General features: G+C 40.6%; 1 protein-coding gene across 3 annotated transcripts in view; it reads left to right on the top strand.

The window, feature by feature from the left end:
• Positions 1–20,551, top strand: part of LOC122798297 (beta-Ala-His dipeptidase-like) — a 1,272,900-nt gene that overhangs the window by 1,202,598 nt on the left and 49,751 nt on the right. For all 3 annotated transcript variants that reach the window (XM_044067120.1, XM_044067119.1, XM_044067121.1), the window contains exon 11: positions 10,847–10,994. In XM_044067120.1, the coding sequence (XP_043923055.1) occupies positions 10,847–10,994 (148 nt within the window). The remainder of the gene's footprint in view (positions 1–10,846; positions 10,995–20,551) is intronic.

Below are 20,551 nucleotides of genomic sequence, written 5' to 3'. Positions count from 1 at the left end.
TTTCTTTGAATGTGGGTTTCAATGCCATTTCAATGAATGTGAGTTTGAAGGGCAGGGATGTTCATGCTAGATCTGTTTTCATTTTTTGAGACTGTGTTGTTTTGTTTAGCAAATGTCTACCAGTGTCTGTGCTATAAAATTTGAAATAAACGTTTTTTTATATCTCTATTCATTGTAGAAGTAAAGAAGAAAATACTATGCACACTGGCAGATTTGAACAGTGTTATGGTATGGGGAGAAATAGCCAAGTAATGGGACACTGGAGTGGGTGGAGGGGATGCTGCCAGGGGTAGAGGGTGCTGCTGTGGGGGAACCCTGATCCACTACCCTGCCTAAGGCCCCATTTGATCATGATCCAGCTCTGCTTCCAGCAGACTGCATTTAAAGTTTCAGTTATAATTTCATTTCATAGGACACAATGGTCATACAGAATGGATGAGACAACTGCTGGGAAAGAACTCTCCAGAACTAAGGAGAGCTTATGAGTTGTTTATTAGAAGACATGGGAAAGTGTAAGGCTATTTGATTAACAGGGACATTTTTGAAGGAAAGGATGATACACTGGAAAGCATATAACAAGAGTGTTTAGTCAATCTGTTCTGGCACTCCTAAGTTTTATTCACTGCATTTCTACTCAATCAGTAAAAACGTTCTTCAGCACTACCTTTGAAAAGTGGCATTTTTCATAGTAGGATTTGTCAATTAACAATTTTAAAAATAAACTACACAGTTGATTCTGAGCTATTAGAAAAAAAAACTGTAGGTACAATAAACAGAAGTAAATAGGCAACAAACACAAAGACTGATCACACACTGTAGTAGGCAGTGATGCAGTGATAGAATGACTGAGCTAGCTTTCACTGAATTACTGATGAAAGACACAGTATTCCAGTCATGAAAAGAGGTAATCACATAATGGGCATGTGGGATTTGGTACTGTTTTATTGAGTATTGCACCATATTCTTACAAAGGGTTTGTTAGCAACATTAGTTCTGTGGGGCTCATATATCAGAAATGTACCAGTCATGATGCTAAAGTATTTAAAATGAGGCCTAGTGCCAATTTGTTGACAATTTGACAATAAAAAATGAAGGACAGAGATGTTCTGGCTACCTTGGCACAACAATGGTATTCTTTTTAGTGTTAAATGTATAAACTAGCAACTTGTTTTATCATGACTAAATGTGGATAGCACAATATCTAAAACCAAGAATATCAGGCAGACCAAAGAATATTTCATTAAAAACAGTAGAAATCATAAGTTGCAGCCATATTTAGACTTTCTGGAGAAATGTTTAATCTTGATTCAGTGAATACTAATGCATTTAAGGAATTAAGATCTATAATTCTGTTGAGAATTCCAAGGTGGTAGCACACTGAGTAACAACTTAATTTCAGCTCTCCCAATGTGAAAACAGAAACTCAGAAAAAGAGACAGTGAATTCATTATTTGGGGTAAATTTCAGTTAATGGTTAGTAAGTGCACTGCCCAGATTCCAGCAAAGAATAAATTTAGAGAACATGAAAGAAAATCAGCCACAAAAGGTAAAGAGAAAACACTGGCTGAGAACAATCCTGCAGCTGTACAGCAAAATACACTTCAAGCTCCAGCTTTGGTGCAAGATGTGACTTCCAGTACTCTATGAGAAAAAAATAAATCAAATGTTCTCAGAGCTGATTAAAATAAAACATCAAAGTAGTATATCAGCTCAAGTAACAAAAGACTGGAAAAAATGGAAGAATCTTTAAACAAATATTCAGATGAGCTGATAAAACTGCAAAAACTAGAGCTCAAAATGAAGAAAGGGCTGGCTGAGTATGAAACTGGTCAAGAAGAGATGTTTCAAAAAATGGTAGAGTTAGAGAACGTTGGGCAAATCTGAGATTTTCTGCTCTACCAATGAAACTGGAAGGAACAGACTGTATTAATTTTACGAAACCACAAATAAGCAACTGGACTGGTATTCCACAATAGGGGTTGTTAATTGAAATGGCACATTGATTGTATGCTCCATACCTGGCCATGAGAAAACAGCCAGGACCTCTAATAGTAAACATGCAGTTCTACCAGTAGAAAGAGTTGATTCTGACAAAACTGTGGCAAAAGGACTAAGTATTAATGTTGGAGACAATGTACACCAGGCAGAAGAGGAGTGCATTTATTCCAACAATCAGGGAATATTGACAGGCAGATGTGAGAATCAAGCTGCTGTATCCAGTCATCTTCAGAATATTTTTCCTGAAGGGTCAAAGTCATTTTTTGATGCAGAATATGCTAAAGAAGAAATGCAAAAGTTTATCAAACAAAAATTGAACTATCAATGGGGGGGTCTCTGTTTCTTATCCTTCTGATAAAGCTTATAGAGAGACTATGTCAGTGAGATATTTTCCAATATTCCAAAGGAAAATTCTTGTGAGACAGAAAAGCTCAGGAGATGACTAGAAGAACCAGGGATACATTGGAAATAAACAAGACACTGGAGTTGGTAGATGGAAATCAACAGGAAGAAAAGCAGCAACTCAGTAATTAATGAATAAATGTGCGACTACAAAGCATCAACTGCATTTGGTAAATATGGCTGAACAAGAAAATCTGGAAATATTGGATTTTTTTGGCTTTGTTAACCTTGTAGGGGACTCCAGATCATATGCCCTACATCATGACATTAATGTTTGGAAGAATAATAAGGAGAGGGGAAGAGGAAAGGAAAAGGTAACTGCAAGTAAAACAATTTTGTTCTTAACAGTATTTTTAGGAAACATGGCATGTGTGTTATAGGGATATTAAAGTAAACTGTGCCCTCTTTTTTCCTTCTTTCTTCATTCCTTCCTTCTTGTTTAGTCTTAAGAAATGTAGGTACTACAATATAAAAAGAGAAGAAAGCCCAGACAAAAGCATGTTTAAGATAATAGGCAGTAATCATGGGTTACTGATGTGAGGTAAAAATACACAGATCATGATATAAATGAAACTGATATGTTTTTTCTTACTTTTGCTTAGGGGAATGACTGGGTTAAGGCCATTGACTTGATCTATCAAGTTTTAAGTGGAATCAAGTAAATACAAGAATACTGAATATAATGAAAGCTTTTCCTTTAGAAAACAAATGCTCACAGTGCAGCATGACAAGCTTGTATCTGAAGGCAACTGTGTACCTGGTTCTCATGTTTCTATGGAGACAAGCTGATAAAAAAGGCAATAAAAGCAGAATACTTTTTTCTTTCAATGGCTAGGAGATAATGTTTTCTGAGTGCATTCAAGTTGTTTTCTACATCTGGGAGAGGAATAAAGATAAGTCAAAAACATACAGTACTTAGTGTAAATGGAAGCACAGGCTCTATCATGCGTCTTAGCATGGATAACATTACTAATAGGTTAACTTAAGCCTGTGATTGTAGCTGTTAATCTGGGACAACTGATCCTATTAGAAGAGTAAATATTATTTGAATATGTACATAGTCTTGTGTGTTTGCATTAAACTTATGGGTTATGGGGGTGTATGCATGTAACACAAAACCTGAAATTAACAGGTGGGAATAACAATTTCTTATAATAATGGCAACACTCTCATTATCTTTGAATGTGAGTGGTATCACAGGTATATACAAAAAAGAAAGATTAGTGAACTATATTAAGAAATGCAGAGTGCAAATAGTTATGCTAAAGGAGATATATTTGGAAAGAACTGGGCATGTGAATTTGATAAAGAAATAATTTCAGAATGGTTGTTCAGTGGAATATCTGGGACAAAGGAAAAGCAGAGTACTTATATTAATTTCTAGGGGAGTTCCAATAGTGATAGAGGATGAAAAAGGATAATAATGGTAGATTTGTAGTAGTAAGGGGCTACTGGAAAGGGACAAGGATTACAATGGCATGTATTTATATTCCACCTAAAACTGTTATATTAGAGCTTACATGGCCCCAAGCTCAATGGCAAAAAGTGCAGTGTCATCCCCTTTGGTAAAAACTCTGTACCCATGAACTACTACATAGGCAGCAATCTACTTAACACGGAATGTGTGATAAGAGACCTTGGGACCCAGGTGGACAGTAGTCTCTCTTTTGATAGTCACATCGCCACAATAGTCAGGAAGTGCTTCTGTGTGGCACACCTCATCATAAAAGGGTTCTCATCCAGGAAACAAGAGGTCATTGTTCCCCTCTACTCGACACTCATTAGACCCATTATAGAGTACAGCGCCGTTTTTGGAATGTACCTCACAAGATATCTGCAGCAGCTGGAAAGGCGACAGAGGTACCTCACAAAGAGGATTACTGACCTCAAACCAATGCCCTACACTGACCGCCTCAAAAAATTCCAGCTTTACTCCGTAGCATATCGCCTACTCCGAGGTGATCTCTACCTAACATATAAAGCTATGTCAAACCCAGAGCTGTTGGACATGCTACACCTAAAGAAATCCCAATCCCTCCAAGCTACACGCTCTAGGGGCCTAAACCTTGTCATCACGATAAACAGGACATGCTGGAGGGATAGATTCCTGTCCCAGAGACTTCCCATACTCTGGAACAGGCTACCCATCTATGTCAAGCAAAGTTCTTCATTAGCACTTTTCAAGAAAAATCTTGATGAGTGGATGGGAAATAGGAAATACACCCCGAGGATCACTTCTGTGTCTCTGCTCAACAGTGGCACAGGAAAATAACTTTCTTGGGTGGCATAAGCCAGGGAACCTTGTTGGCTAGGCTTACATAGGCCCTTGGACCGATAGCCTAGTACCTACCTATGAACCTAAATAATCAGGTTTCAGTGCACAATATTACTTATAGGTGGGGACTGGAATTTGATTTGCAACAGTAAGGATGTATCTGGGAGGGGCTAGAAGAGAAAATATAACAAAAGAGGGTAGATTTTTGAAGAAATGTATGAAAGCATTTGGTATGGAAACTGTGAATTTAGTAGTAGGAGCTAGGCTAGACAGATGTTATGTTTCACAGGAATGTGTGCATTTAATTGAAAGTTTTGATATGCTTCCGATAAGTATTTCAGATCACACTTCAATAATAACTAAAATAAAAATGCAGGGTAATGAAATAAAATGAGACACTGGCACTTCTCTACCTACCTGTTAAGCAGAGAGAAATTTAAAGAATGGGTCATGGAAATTATTCAGGAGTTATTAGAGAAGATATTTCTTCAAAACATATAGCAAGGGAGTAGAATAAAATGAAAGTGAGTTTAAACCCTGGGTTGAAATAAAAGACAAAGAGATATAGTTAAGAAGTAACATTCATTGTTTACAGGGGCAGATAAAGGTTGAAGTATTGAATTTTGCAGAACAAGAAGAGACACAACTGCAGAGTGCTAAAGAGAAAATAAGAGACTACCTCAATAAAATGCATGAGTTTAGAAAGATTGGTGTTAAGCAATTTCTTTTTTTAAAAATTCCGGAGTGCTCAGCCAACAGAAAGTAGGAAGGGTTGTTACCAAGCTTAGAAAGCCTATAACAAGGAAAATTACCAGAGATCCTATAGCGGTATTCAAAATATTTCAGAAATTTTATGAAAATCTGTATAAAGCAGAGAAATGTGGAATGGGCAATGGAAGTACTGACATTTCCTGACACAATAATAAGGTTGATTAGGAGGACATATGAGTGATCGATGGTGAAAATTAAAGTGGGGGGCCACTTTGATTATGTTCTAATTCAAAAGAGGAACCAGGCAGGGGTGTCCTCTTTCCACTGTGTTATTTGCGTTATATTTAGAACCATTGACAAAAGAAATAAGGGACTGAGACATTCAAGGATATAATTGGTTCTGTAACCAAGAAAAGTTAGCTTTTTGTGCACATTATTTTGTACCTGATAAAAAGAATATTTCAGCATTGTGGGACATGCCGAGACAGTTTCACGTCTTTTCGGGATAAAAAATGAATGAAGATAAAACAAAGGCAATAATTGTAAACTATGTGCCCACACACAATCTGTTTCAGCAATACCCATATATATATATATATATATATATATGGGGACATGATAAAATGAAGTACTTAGGAATATAGATTAAAAAAGGATTCTGTTATGGCTGCTAAGGATATGTAGAAAGAGACTAAACAATAAGTAATCCAAAAACTGAGAAAATTTAAGCTATTTTATGGATATGGATAGCAAGACACAAGTAATGAAAATGTTTTAGTCCCTTTAGTTTTATACACAGGTCAGACATAGTTTTATCAACCAGGGGAGAAGTTGTGGGTGACAGATAATAAAGAGTTGAAGGATTTTATCTAGGAGAAGATGGCAACAGTCAAGAGGGATAAGTTGATCTTTCCAGTAGAACAAGGTGGTTTAGAATAACCTGATTTGAAGGAATATTTTAGAGTTACACAGTTAAGGCTCCTAAACATAGCACAAACAGAAAGTTATAATTGAAAGTGGAAAGGGATGATGAGGAAATGGGGGGAGGTAAAAAAATAAGAAGAAATTGGGATTTTGGATGCAGATCCTTAAGACAGGTAACCAAAAACTAAGGGTAATGCTACTCAATGCCAGAAGTCTCAACCTCAAAATGCACGTACTCGAGGCACTCCTCAGTATGGAGAAAATTGATTTTTCTGCAGTGACGGAAAACTGGTTCAAGGCTCCAGAGAGCACCCCAGCACTACCAGGTTACAATTCATATCATACCTTCTGGCCTCAGTTACCACATCGCAGTACAAAGGGCGGAGGTGTATCCATATTCATCAAGGATACCCATATCTCCAGGTTAGTGGCGCAGCATGATGCCCCAGAGATCATCCATGCGTAACTATCAGCAGGCAAAACCACATTTCAAGTTGTAGCCTGTTATAGACCGCCCACCATGTCCCAAGATGCTCACTCAGCATTCCTTGAGGCATTGGAAAATATAAAGGTCCTACCCAACACCATAATTTTGGGTGATTTCAACTACCCTGGTATAGACTGGGCAAACTACCAAAGTTCTAACTCCTATGCCCAGCAGTTCATAGAATTTATAAATTCAAATGCCCTTGAACAACTGGTATGTTCTCCCACTAGAGGGGACAACATATTGGATTTAGTCATCACAAATATGGGCACCCATTGTACCACACCCATTATCATTCCCTCTCTGGTCAGATCAGACCACAAACTGATAACCCTGGACATCCTCACCCCTCCATCTCCCCCAGTCAAAGAAACCATCGTAACAAACCTTTCCAAAGCAAACTTCAAACTACTTGCGTCAGAAGTGGAAAGCTTCACTATTCCCTTGCAGAAGGATAATGATATCTAGGATGCAGAATCCTACACCAAGGCACTTTATATACATCTTCAGGATTGCATGGACCGTGCTATCCCAAATAAAACCAAGACTCCTTCCTCAAGCAAGAAGAAACCAGTCTAGTGGACCCTGGCCATAAGCAAACTATACAATAAAAGGAGGAGACTTATACAAAAAAAAGCCAAATCTCAAGTAGAAAAATCATCCCTGATCAGCATTAGTAAGAAATTGAGGGCCCTTATCAAGTCAACTAAAGCCAATTACAAAAAGAAAGTTGCCAAGGATAACCATAAGGCCTTCTATGGTTACGTCAAAAACCTAAATGGCAATGGTCAGGTTTGTTCTGCGCTAGTACAAAATGGAACAAAATACACTGACCCCACTGACATTGCCAACATCTTGGCTGACAGGTTCAGTGCAAATTTCTCCCCCCCCCCTCACCACCTGCAGGGCCTATTACTATTCCTGGGGATTATGTAACTCCAATTATTACTGATACGTTGGTTAATAAGGCTCTATCTAAAGATAAAAACACTGCCTCCATGGGACCAGATGGTGTCCCAGGCTGTGTCATACGCGAGCGCCAAAATTAATTAACCCCGCATCTGAATGCCCTGTTCAGTCTCAGCCTCTCGACAGGATATGCGCCCATAGAATAGTGCACAGCAACAGTGGTTCCACTGCACAAGGGTGGGCCTGCAACCGTCCCTGGGAACTACCGACCAATAAGCCTGACCAGTCTGATCTGTAAGGCAATGGAGCGAATCATTATGGAACTCATAAATGGAGAGTTTGGGAACCTCCAAACACTTTACCCTGCAAAGTTCGGCTTCGTCAAGGGCAGATCATGCCTCCTGAATCTGGTGGACTTCTTTGAGACAGTTACTCAGGCTATAGATAAGGGAAAGGAGGTACACACGGCTTACCTTGACCTTGCTAAAGCATTTGACACCATTCCCCATACGGGTATTATTGATAAACTCACCAACCTGGGCATAAACCCTTACGTCACAAGATGGATCACAAACTGGCTCTCAGATAGATCCCACAAAGTAAGAGTAGCGGGATCTATGTCTGAATCCAGACCAGTAATGAGCGGTGTGCCCCAGGGCTCTGTCTTGGGGCCCCTCTTGTTTGGCATATACTTCTCAGAAGTACAGGCAAGCACTGAAGGGCTGTGGCTGACCAAGTTTGCGGATGACTGCAAATTGGGTGCTATAATAGAGTCTCCGGCCGAAATGGATATCCTCCAGAAGGGCCTTAATGAGACTGATGCATGGTGTCAAAGCCATGGTCTCAAGCTAAATGCTAAAAAATGCATAGTAATCCCCTTTGGAAAAAACAGAGTACCCGTGAACTACCACATAAGAGGTAACCCCCTGAAATCTGAAGAAGTAATAAGGGATCTGGGGACCCAAGTAGATAGTCAGCTTTCCTTTGATAACCTTGCTGCCAAGGTGGTTAGAAAATCCTTCTATGTGACCCATCTGATCACGAAAGGGTTCGCATCAAGATCTAAGGATGTAGTAGTGCCCCTCTACTCTTCCCTCATCAGACCCATAATTGAGTACAATGTACCAATTGGAATGTACCTGGCCAGGCATCTCCAGCAGCTGGAGAGACCACAGAGGTACCTGACTAAGGGGATTACTTGCCTAAAACAGTTGCCCTATGCAGCACGATTGAAAAAACGAAGGTTTTTCTCTGTTGCATACTGCCTTATCAGAGGCGATCTCTATCTAACATACAGAGCCATGTTCAACCCAGAACTGTTGAACATGCTCCATCTTAGAAAAACCAAATCTACTCGAGCTACACACTCTAGGGATATAAACCTCAGCACAACAATGAATAGAAGATGCTGGAGGGATAGATTCCCTTCGCAAAGACTTCCCTTGCTATGGAACAAGGTCCCGATCTATATAAGACAGAGTCCCTCACTATCACTCTTCAAGAGGAACCTTGACAAATGGATGGGTAACAGAAAGCTCACACAAGGGATCATACCAACAGCTCTGCTAGATAGGGGCCAAGGGTACTAGCTGCTAGATCAAGGGCCTAGGGAACTAACCAAAGGGGCGGTGAATACTGCACAACATGGCTGGGCTAATATATGCCTTCGGGCAGATAGCCCAGTACCTACCTATGAACCTATGAACCTATAATACGAATCACAATAATGATATAGAATATTATGTTCATAAAGTAGCAGAAAGTATTTTAAGAACTAAGCCAATATGGGAATGAAGAAATGAGATTCTGTTGATAGGGATGACTGCAATTAGAGGAACAAAGAATAGACAAGAAGGGGCTGGAATTTACTTGAGAAAACTGACAAAGGGACAAAGGTATTGTGAGCAAATAATTAGAGTGGCAAAAGTAATAGAATGGGAAGAGATGAAGAGTACATTTGGACCACAGGCTAAAAATTGCCTTCCCTATCAAGGACTGATATCAGAGTATAGGCAAAGAGAAAGGAATGGGGGATCCTAACTGAAAGACCGGTACTGGTAGAGTTTTTCGTAGAATGTAGAACAAAAGCTGTGGTTAAAAAGAGATAATTAGTAGGATATATAAAAGATTGCATAATAACTATAGGAATCAATCAGAGGTGCTTAGAAAGGATTGTGAAATGAGAATAGATAAGCAATTCACAAAGAAACAATGGGAGAATATAGGTATGGCTCACAAAAATGCAACAAAGTCTAGAAGATTTAGGATTTTTACTTGGAAGTGTTTGCATAAGTATTTTTATACCCCAAGCAGACTCTGAAGATTTTTTCCTCAGGTAGATTAAATGTTGGAGGTGTGATGGGGAAGGAAGATAATTGGGAACATATTTTTGGGGAGTGTAATGAATTGACAGACTTCAAAAATTCCCTGCAGACTAGTCTGTCAAAATACTAGGTGAACAAATTGGTGTAATTAAGGAAATCAATTTTTGAACTGTGATACGGAATTAGAATTGCCTAGACATAATAAGGCCTTGATTAGTTTAATTGTGGTGGCTACCAAAAAAGCAATTACTAGAAAATGAAAATCAAACTCTAAATCAACCGTACAATAAATAGCGAATATAGTAACAAAGATAAAGGAACTGTAAGTGAGATCTTTAGAAAAGGGAAGGAGCAAATCATGTTGAAAAAAATGGGAATTGTGGGAACAGTACATGCAGAATAATGTTTTGGAGGAGGAATGGGGTTTAAGGGAAAGCAAGAATTGAATGAGCTATATAATGGTTGAATAACAATGACCGTATAGAAGATTATATGTGATGCACAATGTTTGCAGCTGAAAATGTCAACATAGTTTGTTTTCATTGATGTAAATGTATGATTGCCTATGTCACAAGTAATAATTCAAAGATGTTTCTTGTTAAACAAACAAAAAAGATCTATTATCCTGTTGTGTTTGGGGCTGTACATAATCAGTGCAAGCAGCTCTAGTTTTAGAATCTGCTCATGTAGTTAAAATTTAAACCGATGAGAATAAGAAATTCAATATTCGTCTGCAAGCTACATAAAATGTATATATTTCAGCACCATAGCTGTATGTGACAAACCTTAATACTGTCACTGTTTCTGCTTCACTAGTGTTTAATGTGGAGCCTGATATGATTCGAGAAGGTTCAACCATCCCAATTGCTAATGCTTTCCAGAATGCACTGAAGAAGAGGGTGATGATGCTACCAATTGGAGGATTTGACGATGGTGAACATTCTCAAAATGAGAAGATCAGCAGGTAATAATATATAACTATTTCACTGACAGATATTTCAGATGACCCTCGTACATACATGGTAAAAAAATAATAAGCTTACAGTTAGATGCTACTTAAATGGGACAAATAGTATAATAATACTAAAAGCCAAATGCAGGGTCAAGTTACAGCTTTTACATTTGGAGCATAAAAGTATAAATGTTCCTGTTTAATAAGCTTAACGCATTGTGTTATATTGTTTTTGTTTCCATGCTGAACATTTCCACAGCAAAAAATCCAGAAATGCAGCAGCGTTCAGCCAACAAAACAACTTTTTATTAAGTATTCTTTACTATGTTTTATTCATGTTGAGCCCAAGGTTTGGTAGCTTGGCATGACTTTCTGGTGACCTGTTAAAGCATTCTTGTCAATAATGCTACTTTCCATCTCCACATCTCTAATAGTGCTATTCTGTCTTGAAGTGTGTCCTTCTCTGAATCTGTATCATGGAGTCAGTCTTGTATGGGTAGCACTCCCTCTCTCTTTGTTAGGTTCCTCTACTCAAGCATAACCATGCCACATTTATTTTCCTTTCCCTGTGCTGAGTGGTTGAATCAAGTTGGGTCTGCCTTGGAAGCTCATAAGTCAGCATCAAGCACACAACTTAGCAGCCTCCCAAAGGCTTTATCACAGCCATTCACGTTGGAATTGATGTATAGTCATTTAATGATCTATGTCCTCTTTAAAGGTGAGAAAGGAAAGACATTGTTTTAAAGTAAGGAGGCTTATTACAAAGGTGAGGGGGATGCTGAGTGATGAATGTGTTATGCTTTCTTCTGGTGGTAATCGAGATGGAGATTTTTTTATATATTCCTTGCCCTCACTGCCTGTCAACCATCAGCTCTCTCCCAGCTAATTGCCCATTTGTTCTCCATCAGTAAAACAAGGGTTGATGAGGCAGGGCCATTGTTCAGTCAGCCATCATGGATGCTTTAACGGTTTTCACTTAAGCCTTACATTCCCCATGAATGCCCAGAGGGGGCATACAATGGGCTATACTCACTGGTCATCCCTCACTTCCACCAGAGATTTTGCCAACAAGTAGACCTACCCCTTTCATGAAACACAGGAAGTGGTCTCCCCAGTCTCCACCAGAGAAACTGTATTTTTCTGTGTGCTCACCAAGCACCTACACCTTTCATCACCTCCTGGAAGAGATAAGTAGGCCATGCCCATTCACTTCTCTCCCTCTCTGCCTGGCTCCTTCCATGCCAGCACAACTAATTAAACCCAGATTGCCTGGGTCGATGTTTTTGCTTAATTGCAAGTGTACATGTGGTAGCCCTTTCAGATAATGACTTTTGAATAAGATTATTTTTTTGTGGAACAAAAGGTAAGATATAGATCACCTTTCAGGAGGTTGTAAGCCATAGAAAAATGGTACAATTCTTTTTGCCTATATGAAAAATGCAAATTTCCTGGCCAATTGGTCTTATAAACAATGAACATGTGCACCATCTGTGTGGTCGTTATAGTTTGCTTGGAGTATACAGCTATGGGCACTGAACTCTATGATTAACCAAACCAGTAAGGTGAAGAAAGGCACAGTTAGAAATCCTTCTGAGCATTACTGCACCAGAGGCCTTTTTTACTACTGTGCCATGTTGTTCAAAGGAAGTTTTTGCATCTGTAATTCTGCCTAGGTCCTTGATGTCAGTTTCTAACTTAAGTGACCACCCCTGATACAAAAGGTGGCAGAAAATATTTGCGTCCCCCAGTAGACTATGCTGAATTTACTAGTACAAAGCATTATCATTGTGCTTTTTATACAAGGAGTGGGTTATATCTAAACCACAAGGAAATGCTGAAGTATCAGAGAAGGGATATATATCAGCAGACTTGATGTAGTGAGAGTTGGTGTCAGCTCAGGATTCTGAGTACAGATCCTGTATTGCCTGGAGAGTGGTGTCAGATAGAGTGCATAGATACCAAAGGTATAATAACTACAAGGATACAAGGATCTTTAGTAAGCAACCATGCTGTTTACTGAGACAGAAGTAATTGCTGAGCAAGCAATAATCATATGACCTCTCTTATATGTTCTAGGCACACCTCTCAACCTCTTAGAGCATGAAATCTGGACAAAGCCATGAATAAAAGTGGAACAAAGGCCCAGAAATAGGGACAATTTTTAAATATTGCTCTTACAACCTTAGAAAGTTGATAGAATAACAGGTTTTGCATTAGCATGAATTTTCTGAAGGATACGAAGTCTGAAAATCAAATGTCTGTCGTTATTTTATAACTTTAGTCTTAAATGATTTGCCATTAATTTGCCAGAAAACTACAATTTTATGAAAAATGGACCAAAAATATGAGGCCAAAATCTGGTAATTCTGCGAAAATCTGTACAGTTGAGAGATACACCTTTGCCATTTATTAATCTGACACAGTGAACATGTGACACACGTATAGGTATTGTACAACGGAGGACATATGCACACAAGTTGCTGGCTAATGCTTGCAATGCGGCCTTGTTCTCATTGTACATGGGTGTTGTCCAGTGTAGTTTTTTCACATCCATGTGCACAACGTGCAATAGTCATTATGTTGTACTGTTACACTTTTGAACCTATTAGTACATGCCATTGGTGTATGTATGTGTATCAACACTGATTTCATGTACATTCCATTTATGCCACTGACATACATACATACACAAATACACCTGTGTGTTGCCTTTGACATGGCATATGTGTGTAATATATACAGATTGCATTACACATTTGTTTGGGTTGTGTTCACCTACTTGTGTATGTAGCAACATTTGTTGCTCTTTTGCAGTACTTCTGTTTGGCACTGTGCTTGGTTGTTTGCCTTTCACATGCATGGTCATAGGTTTGGTTTTATCCTCTGGCTGAATTATCTACTATTGTTTAACCTGCATTTCTCATCTGTACACACATAAACAGTAATGTGCAATCATGCCACACTGACATGCATAAGTAAGGAAGCAAAAAATTAAAAGTACACACACATATACTGTCGTGCAAATGTCAACTAAAGAAACACAGGTATACGTCAACCACCATGCTGAATATAGAGCAGAGGTCACTACTGTGAGCATCATTACGGCATATCAGCAGTAACTCGGTGAATGATCAGAAATCAAAGGTACATTTGTGTGTCAGCATGTTTCTGACTATACACACACATGTACAGTCATTTAATGTGTACAACTATTTATGGAAGGTGTACACTACACTACATCGTGGTTGTGGAAATGTTACAACAACACTGTGTAATGTACTGTTTAAGAATGTGGTATCTATAACACTGTGTACAGATTAACATTAAATTGTTGTTTGATGCAGTCACAAAGGAGGATCATAGGATCATAGGAGGTTACCTAGGCTAATGGCCCAAGACCCTTTACAAGCCTAGCCGTGTTATACCTGTATTCCCTAACTGACCATGTTAAATGGTCTATATGTGCAAGTCAATGATCAGCACCAACTGCCCCTGTCCCTGGATGAATTTATGATCTCCAGTCCAAGTGTCCAAGTTTCTCTTAAATAGGGTTGAGGAGCTATGCTTCATATGAATTGGGAGTTTAATCTAGATGAGCGGCAATCTCTGGTAGGCATATCTGTTTCCCCAGCATGTCTTGTTAATGTCACAGGCTAAGTTAAGTTCCCTAGATTGAGTGAATCTTGTCCCATTTGACTTGTGGATGTGTAGCATTTCCATTATGGCAGGGCCAGAGACCGCTCTGTAGACCAGGCACAAGTCACATTTCAGCAGCCTATAAGATACAGAGTACACTGACAGGGCTTTCAGTCTATCCACATAGGTCATGCTTTGAAGGTCCTGTATTTTCTTGCTGAGGAAACTTTGTGGTCTCTCTGGTTGCTGCAGGTATCTGGTGAGGTACATACAGAAGGGAGGGCTGTACTCTATTAATGGTCTGATGAGGGTTGAGTACATCCTTAGTTCTTGATGCGATGCCCTTACTTATGAGATGTGCAAGGCTTTCCTTACCACTGTAAACACATCATGATTGAAGTTATGTTGCTATCAACCTGTGTCCCAAATCAAGCACCCCTGGGTTTGAGTTTAGGGGGGGTACTGTCTATATTGTAATTTGCAGGGACATCCCCTTTGTCAAAGGAGATAATAATGCACTTTTTTGCTTTTAGTTTGAGTCCATGGCTTTGGCACTAATCGTTTGTGTTAGTCCCTTTTGTAATAAGTTAACATCATTAGGGGACTCAATGATTGCACCCAGTTTGCAATCAGTGAACTTGGCAAGCCACAGGCCATCTAATTTTGCCTGGACTTCTGAGAATTAGATTCAAAACAGTAGAGGGCCCAGCACAGATCTTTGTGTTACACCACTGGTAACTGGTCTACTGGTAGAGGTGGAGTCTCCAACTTTGACTTTATGAGTTCTGTCAATGAGTTATTTGGCTACCCATCTAGTAACATATGAGTTAATCCTCAGCTAGGAGAGTTTCTCAATGATACCTAAGTGGGGGATTGTGTCAAAAGCCCTGGCTAAGTCAAGATAGGTGGTATGTACTATTTTGTCTTCATCCAGGGCTTTGGTGACATTCTTGAAGACGTCTACCAGGTTTAATAAACAGGAGCTACCTTAAACAAAGCCAAATTGGGTCAGGCCAAGAGTTTTAAGGTCATCCATGTCTTTGTTAATAAGGTCCATGAAAATTCTTTCCATGGCCTTGAAGATAAGGCTGGTTAGGTGTATAGGATCATAGGTTCATAGGTGTGTACTAGGCAAATGGCCCTGGAGCCTTTACAAGCCTATCCCATAGGATTACCCTGGCATCATGTCACCGAACCTTAGTTTCCAGTGCCTCTGTCGAGTAGAGCCACCGGAGTGATCCCCGGGGTGAATTTTTTATTTCCCATCCACTCATCAAGATTTCTCTTGAAGAGGGCCAGTGAGGTGCTCTGCTTGACATGTATGGGATGTCTATTCCATAGCATGGGCAGTCTCTGGGCTATGAACCTGTCCCTCCAGCATGTTCTGTTGATGGTGGTAATGAGGTTGAGATCTCTGGAGTGTGTGGTGTAGAGGGATTGGGATTTCTTTAGATGTAGAATTTCTAACAGAGCTGGGTCAGACATGGCTTTGTAAGTCAAGCAGAGATCGCCTCTAAGTAGGCGATATGAGACAGAGAATAGTTGGAGTTTTTGAGTCTGTCCATATAGGACAGGTGTTTAAGGCCTAAGATCCTCTTTGTGAGGTACTTTTTCAGCCTCTCCAGTTGTTGCAGGTGTCTAGTGAGGTACATGCCAAATGAGGCACTGTACTCAATGACTGGCCTAATGAGGGAAGAGTAGAGGGAGACAATGACCTCTTTCTTCCTGGATGTAAAACCCTTAGTAATGAGATGTGCTGCATAGAAGGACTTTCTGACCACATTAGCAGTGTGGTGGTCAAAAGGAGGTTGCTGTTAACCTGTGTTCCCAGATTTCTTCTAACGCCTTCTGTGTTCAGTGGACTACCATTGATGTGGTAGTTCATAAGAACTGGGTTTTTCACAAAGGGGATGATGACACATTTTTTGGCATTGAGCTTAAAGCCATGGTTCTGACACCAGTCATTGGTCTCAGTGAGGCCTTTCTGTAGGATGTCAACATCACTTGGAGAGTTAATAATGGCTCCCAACTTGCAATCGTCTGTGAACTTTGTCAGCCAGAGTCCCTTCGTGTTGGACTGGACATCTGAGAAGTAGATACCAAACAAGAGAGGACCCAGGACTGATTCCTGTGGCACTCCACTCATGACTGGTCGGCAGCCTGACTTGGAGTCAGCTACTTTCACAAAGTGGGTTCTATCTGTGAGCCAGTTTGCAACCCACCTAGTGATATAGGGGTTGATGCCTAGCTTAGTGAGTTTTTCTATGATTCCTGAGTGGGGAATGGTATCAAAGGCCTTGACCAGATCAAGGTAGGCTATATGAACCACCCTGCTTTCATCCACAGCTCTGGTGAGTGACTCAAAGAAGTTGACCAAGTTGAGCAGGCATGATCTACCCTTCACAAAACCAAACTGTGTGGGATCCAGAGTTTGGAGATTCCCTATATCCTTGTTTATTAGGTCCATGATGATGTGTTCCACAGCTTTGCATATTAGACTTGTCAGGCTAATGCGGCGATAGCTCCCAGGATCTGTAGTTAATCCCTTGTGGAGAGGGATGACTACAGCAGTGCACCATTCGGTAGGGAAAAAGCGTGAGGTGAGGCTGTGATTGAACAGGGCACACAGGTGAGGTGCCAGTTTACTCTGTAGTTCATGTAGAACACAGCCAGGGATATTGTCAGGTCCCACAGAAGCTGTATTCTTGGCCTTGGACAGTGCTGTTTTAACCTGTGCAGCAGTAATACTGAGTGCCTGGCAATCTACTGGTATTGTGAATGGTAATTTTGGGGGGGGGGTAAAGCTGGCACTGAATCTGTTGGCTCGGTATAGGAGGGACCATTATGCAGTAGCTCACAGCAAATCTGGGTATGGCCGTGGAGGTTCATTACATAACTATATAAGGCCTTGTGGTTGTCTTTACTATCTGCTGCAATTCTGTTTTCATAGCTAGCTTTAGAGGATTTGATGAAGGATCTCAACTTTTTGTTGAGGCTAATTAGGGAGTTTTTCCAGTCTTGGGACTTCACCTTATTCTGCATCAGTTTCCTCCTTCTCTTGTAAAGTTTGTTTATGGCAGGGGACCACCAGATTGGCTTCCTTTTTTGTAAGAGAGCGTCTTGGTTCTACTGGCTATGCTGAGATCCATGCATTTGTGTACATGTTCGTACAGTGCATTGGTGTATGATTCGGCGGTCATGCAACTATTCTCCATTTGCTTGGGTGCTGTGAAGTTAGCCACCTTTGTTCTTAGGAGCCCAAATTTAGCCTTGGAGAAGTTTTTCATGGTGGTTACCTTTGTGGGGGGGGGGGGTGGATTTCCAAGGTGATTAGTTTGTGGTTGGATCTAACCAGGGAGGAGTTGACTATTGGTGTAGAGCAATGGTTGCCCAAGTTAGTAACGACCAGGTCAAGGATGTTGCTACCTCTAGTGGGGGTAAGAACAAGCTGGTCCAGGGCATTGGAATTAATGAATTCCAGGAAACATTGGGCAAGTGTATTGGTACATGAGTAGTTTTCCCAATTAATGGAGGGGGTAGTTGACGTCACCCAGTATGAGTGTGTTAGGTTGGACCCTAATATTCTCCAGGGTGCTTAGGAGTGTGGAGTGAGTGTCTTGGGACATGGTTGGGAATCTATAACAGGCTGTCTTATCCAGTGTTACCTGCACCAGAAGTATCTCTGATGCATTATGTTGGGCTACTAGTCTGGAGGTGTGTGCATCCTTTATGAATATGGAAACGCCACCACCTTTGGAGCTTTGGTCCAAGTTCTGGGGCCAAAAGGTGTGGAATGAGTTATAGCCTGGTAGTGCAGGGGTGCTTTCTGCTGCCTTGAACCAGGTCTCTGTTACAGTACAAATGTCGATGTTCTCCATTTTAAGGAGTGCTTCGAGCGAGTGCATTTTGAGATTTAGACTTCTAGCATTGAGCAGCATGACCTTCAGATTGCATTTGTTTGTAGCTGTTACGGTGGTAATTTGGTCTTTGGAACACTGCCTAAAAAAGGCACTATAGGGGTGGCAAGAACCTTGGCCAGTATCCGGAAGCCCAGGGGTGACAGATGCAGGCCATCTTTGGCCAAGCATCAATGTCTGTCAGTCATGTCATCCCAGGCAGACAGAACTGGATCCTCTTAGAATAACACCAGAAACTTAGCCAATTGTTGAAATCTATCATTTTCTGCTTGTACTGTGGTATCATTCTTGGTGATGGTAGGATGCTGCTTAGGGCTAGGGTCGTATCTGCCTGGGCTACATAATCTGAGAGCTCCTCCATGTCTCTTTTCATGTAGTTCAGGGAGGTACATCTCAGGTCATTCACACCCACATGTATAATGACAGAGTCATATTTGTACCTGTTGTTGAGGGACCTGAGTGCGTGTGTTATATGGCAGATCCTGGCACCTGACAGGCAGCTGACTGTTACTTTCTCCTTATTCAACCTAGTGAGTGGGACATCAGTGTGCCTCACTATCGAGTCACCTATGACTAGTGTGCTGGGCATGCTGTTTTGTCTTAGGGGCTTTGGTTAAGTTGCACACTGTTTAGGAGAGTTATGTGCCTTGTGATTAGTGTTGTGGTGGTCGAGTGCATTTCTGCCATGGAGGTCTCTGCTGTTTGGGTAGATTTTTATTGAGAGTCTCCATGAAGGTTGGTGTATGGTTTGTGATTTTATGTGAAGGCAGTGCTGGTTAGTGTTCTGGAGGGCTATGTGTTCCATGTGGTGTGGTGCAAGTGTTGACCTTCTCCTCTTGACCAGCTATTCCAGTCTTGGCTGGAGAGTGTGTGGCTTCCACTTTGGATAGAGAAGTGCATCTCTCACAAGTCTGAGTGTTGGGAGGTAAGAGGAGAGGGTTGTCGGTGTACATGAGGCAGTTGCTACATTGCCTCAGGATGCCCAATTTCATCCGGTTAACAGGAGAAAGCAGAGGGAACTGACCTTTAGACATGCCTGGAGGGTGGGCATTAATAATAAGTACTGGAGCTGTTTCCTTGTAGAACATTTAGTGCGGGTAGCACTTTTGTGTGCTACAATAATTGCTACAAGAAGTCTGGTATGGTAAAATGCTAGACTAATAAACTAGTAAAAGTGCAGGAGAGGACAGAACTAGCAGATCTAAGGGAAAAATTGAAGAGCAGACTCTGGCACCTCCCAGAAGCTTACAAACAGCCCTGGATACAGCAAATCTGTATCTGGACTAAGACTAGTTACAGGAAAGGCAGGAAACAAGCGCAACACATGCTTTTAAACCAGAAAATTGAAAGAGATGGAAAAACTGCTCAAACGGCCAATAAACTACAAATTCTGGGCCAGAAACCACTCTTCTTGTGGTAGATAGGCTACCTAGTGCTTACCACTCCCACTGATAAGCTAGAGTTTGTAGGGTTTGTAGTTCCCAGGGTCACTCGATGGACCCCCTTTGTGCAAGGGGATAACTGTTGCTGTTTTCCACTCTGATAGAACAAAGCTACTGCTTAGTGTGTGGTTAAAGACAGCGCCAAATGTTTTTACAAGGTCCTGTTTTAGGCTATTTTGTAAGCAGCCTGGGATGTGATCTTATCCCATACAGGCCGTGTTTTTGGCCTTGGAGAGTGTAGTTATGACCTGCTCTTTGGTGGTACCAGGTAGAGGACTGGTGGCTGATATGCTTTGGGGTATGACAAGTGGGGACAAGGTGAATGAAGTTTGTTTCAAATCTGTCAGTTAGCAAGTTGGCAGTTTTCTCAGGTTCAATGTGAGTGGTACCATCCACTATTAGTTCAGCACAAAGCTTAGCTAGGAATGCTAATTTAACTTTGTAATTACAATGAGAATAAAACCAACCAACGGTAACCAAGTGCCTCCACAAAAGATAAAAAACAATCCAACAGTGTAAACAAACCAGCAAAGGCAAGGCTTCAGTTCTCCAAATAATTTAATGGTACCAAACA

The sequence above is a fragment of the Protopterus annectens genome, chromosome 3.part1, assembly GCF_019279795.1.
Source record: "Protopterus annectens isolate FY-2018-M chromosome 3.part1, PAN1.0, whole genome shotgun sequence".
NCBI classification, from domain to species: Eukaryota; Metazoa; Chordata; order Ceratodontiformes; family Protopteridae; genus Protopterus; species Protopterus annectens.
Note: the sequence above shows the minus strand (reverse complement) of the source record. Positions and strands in the feature narration are given on the sequence as shown.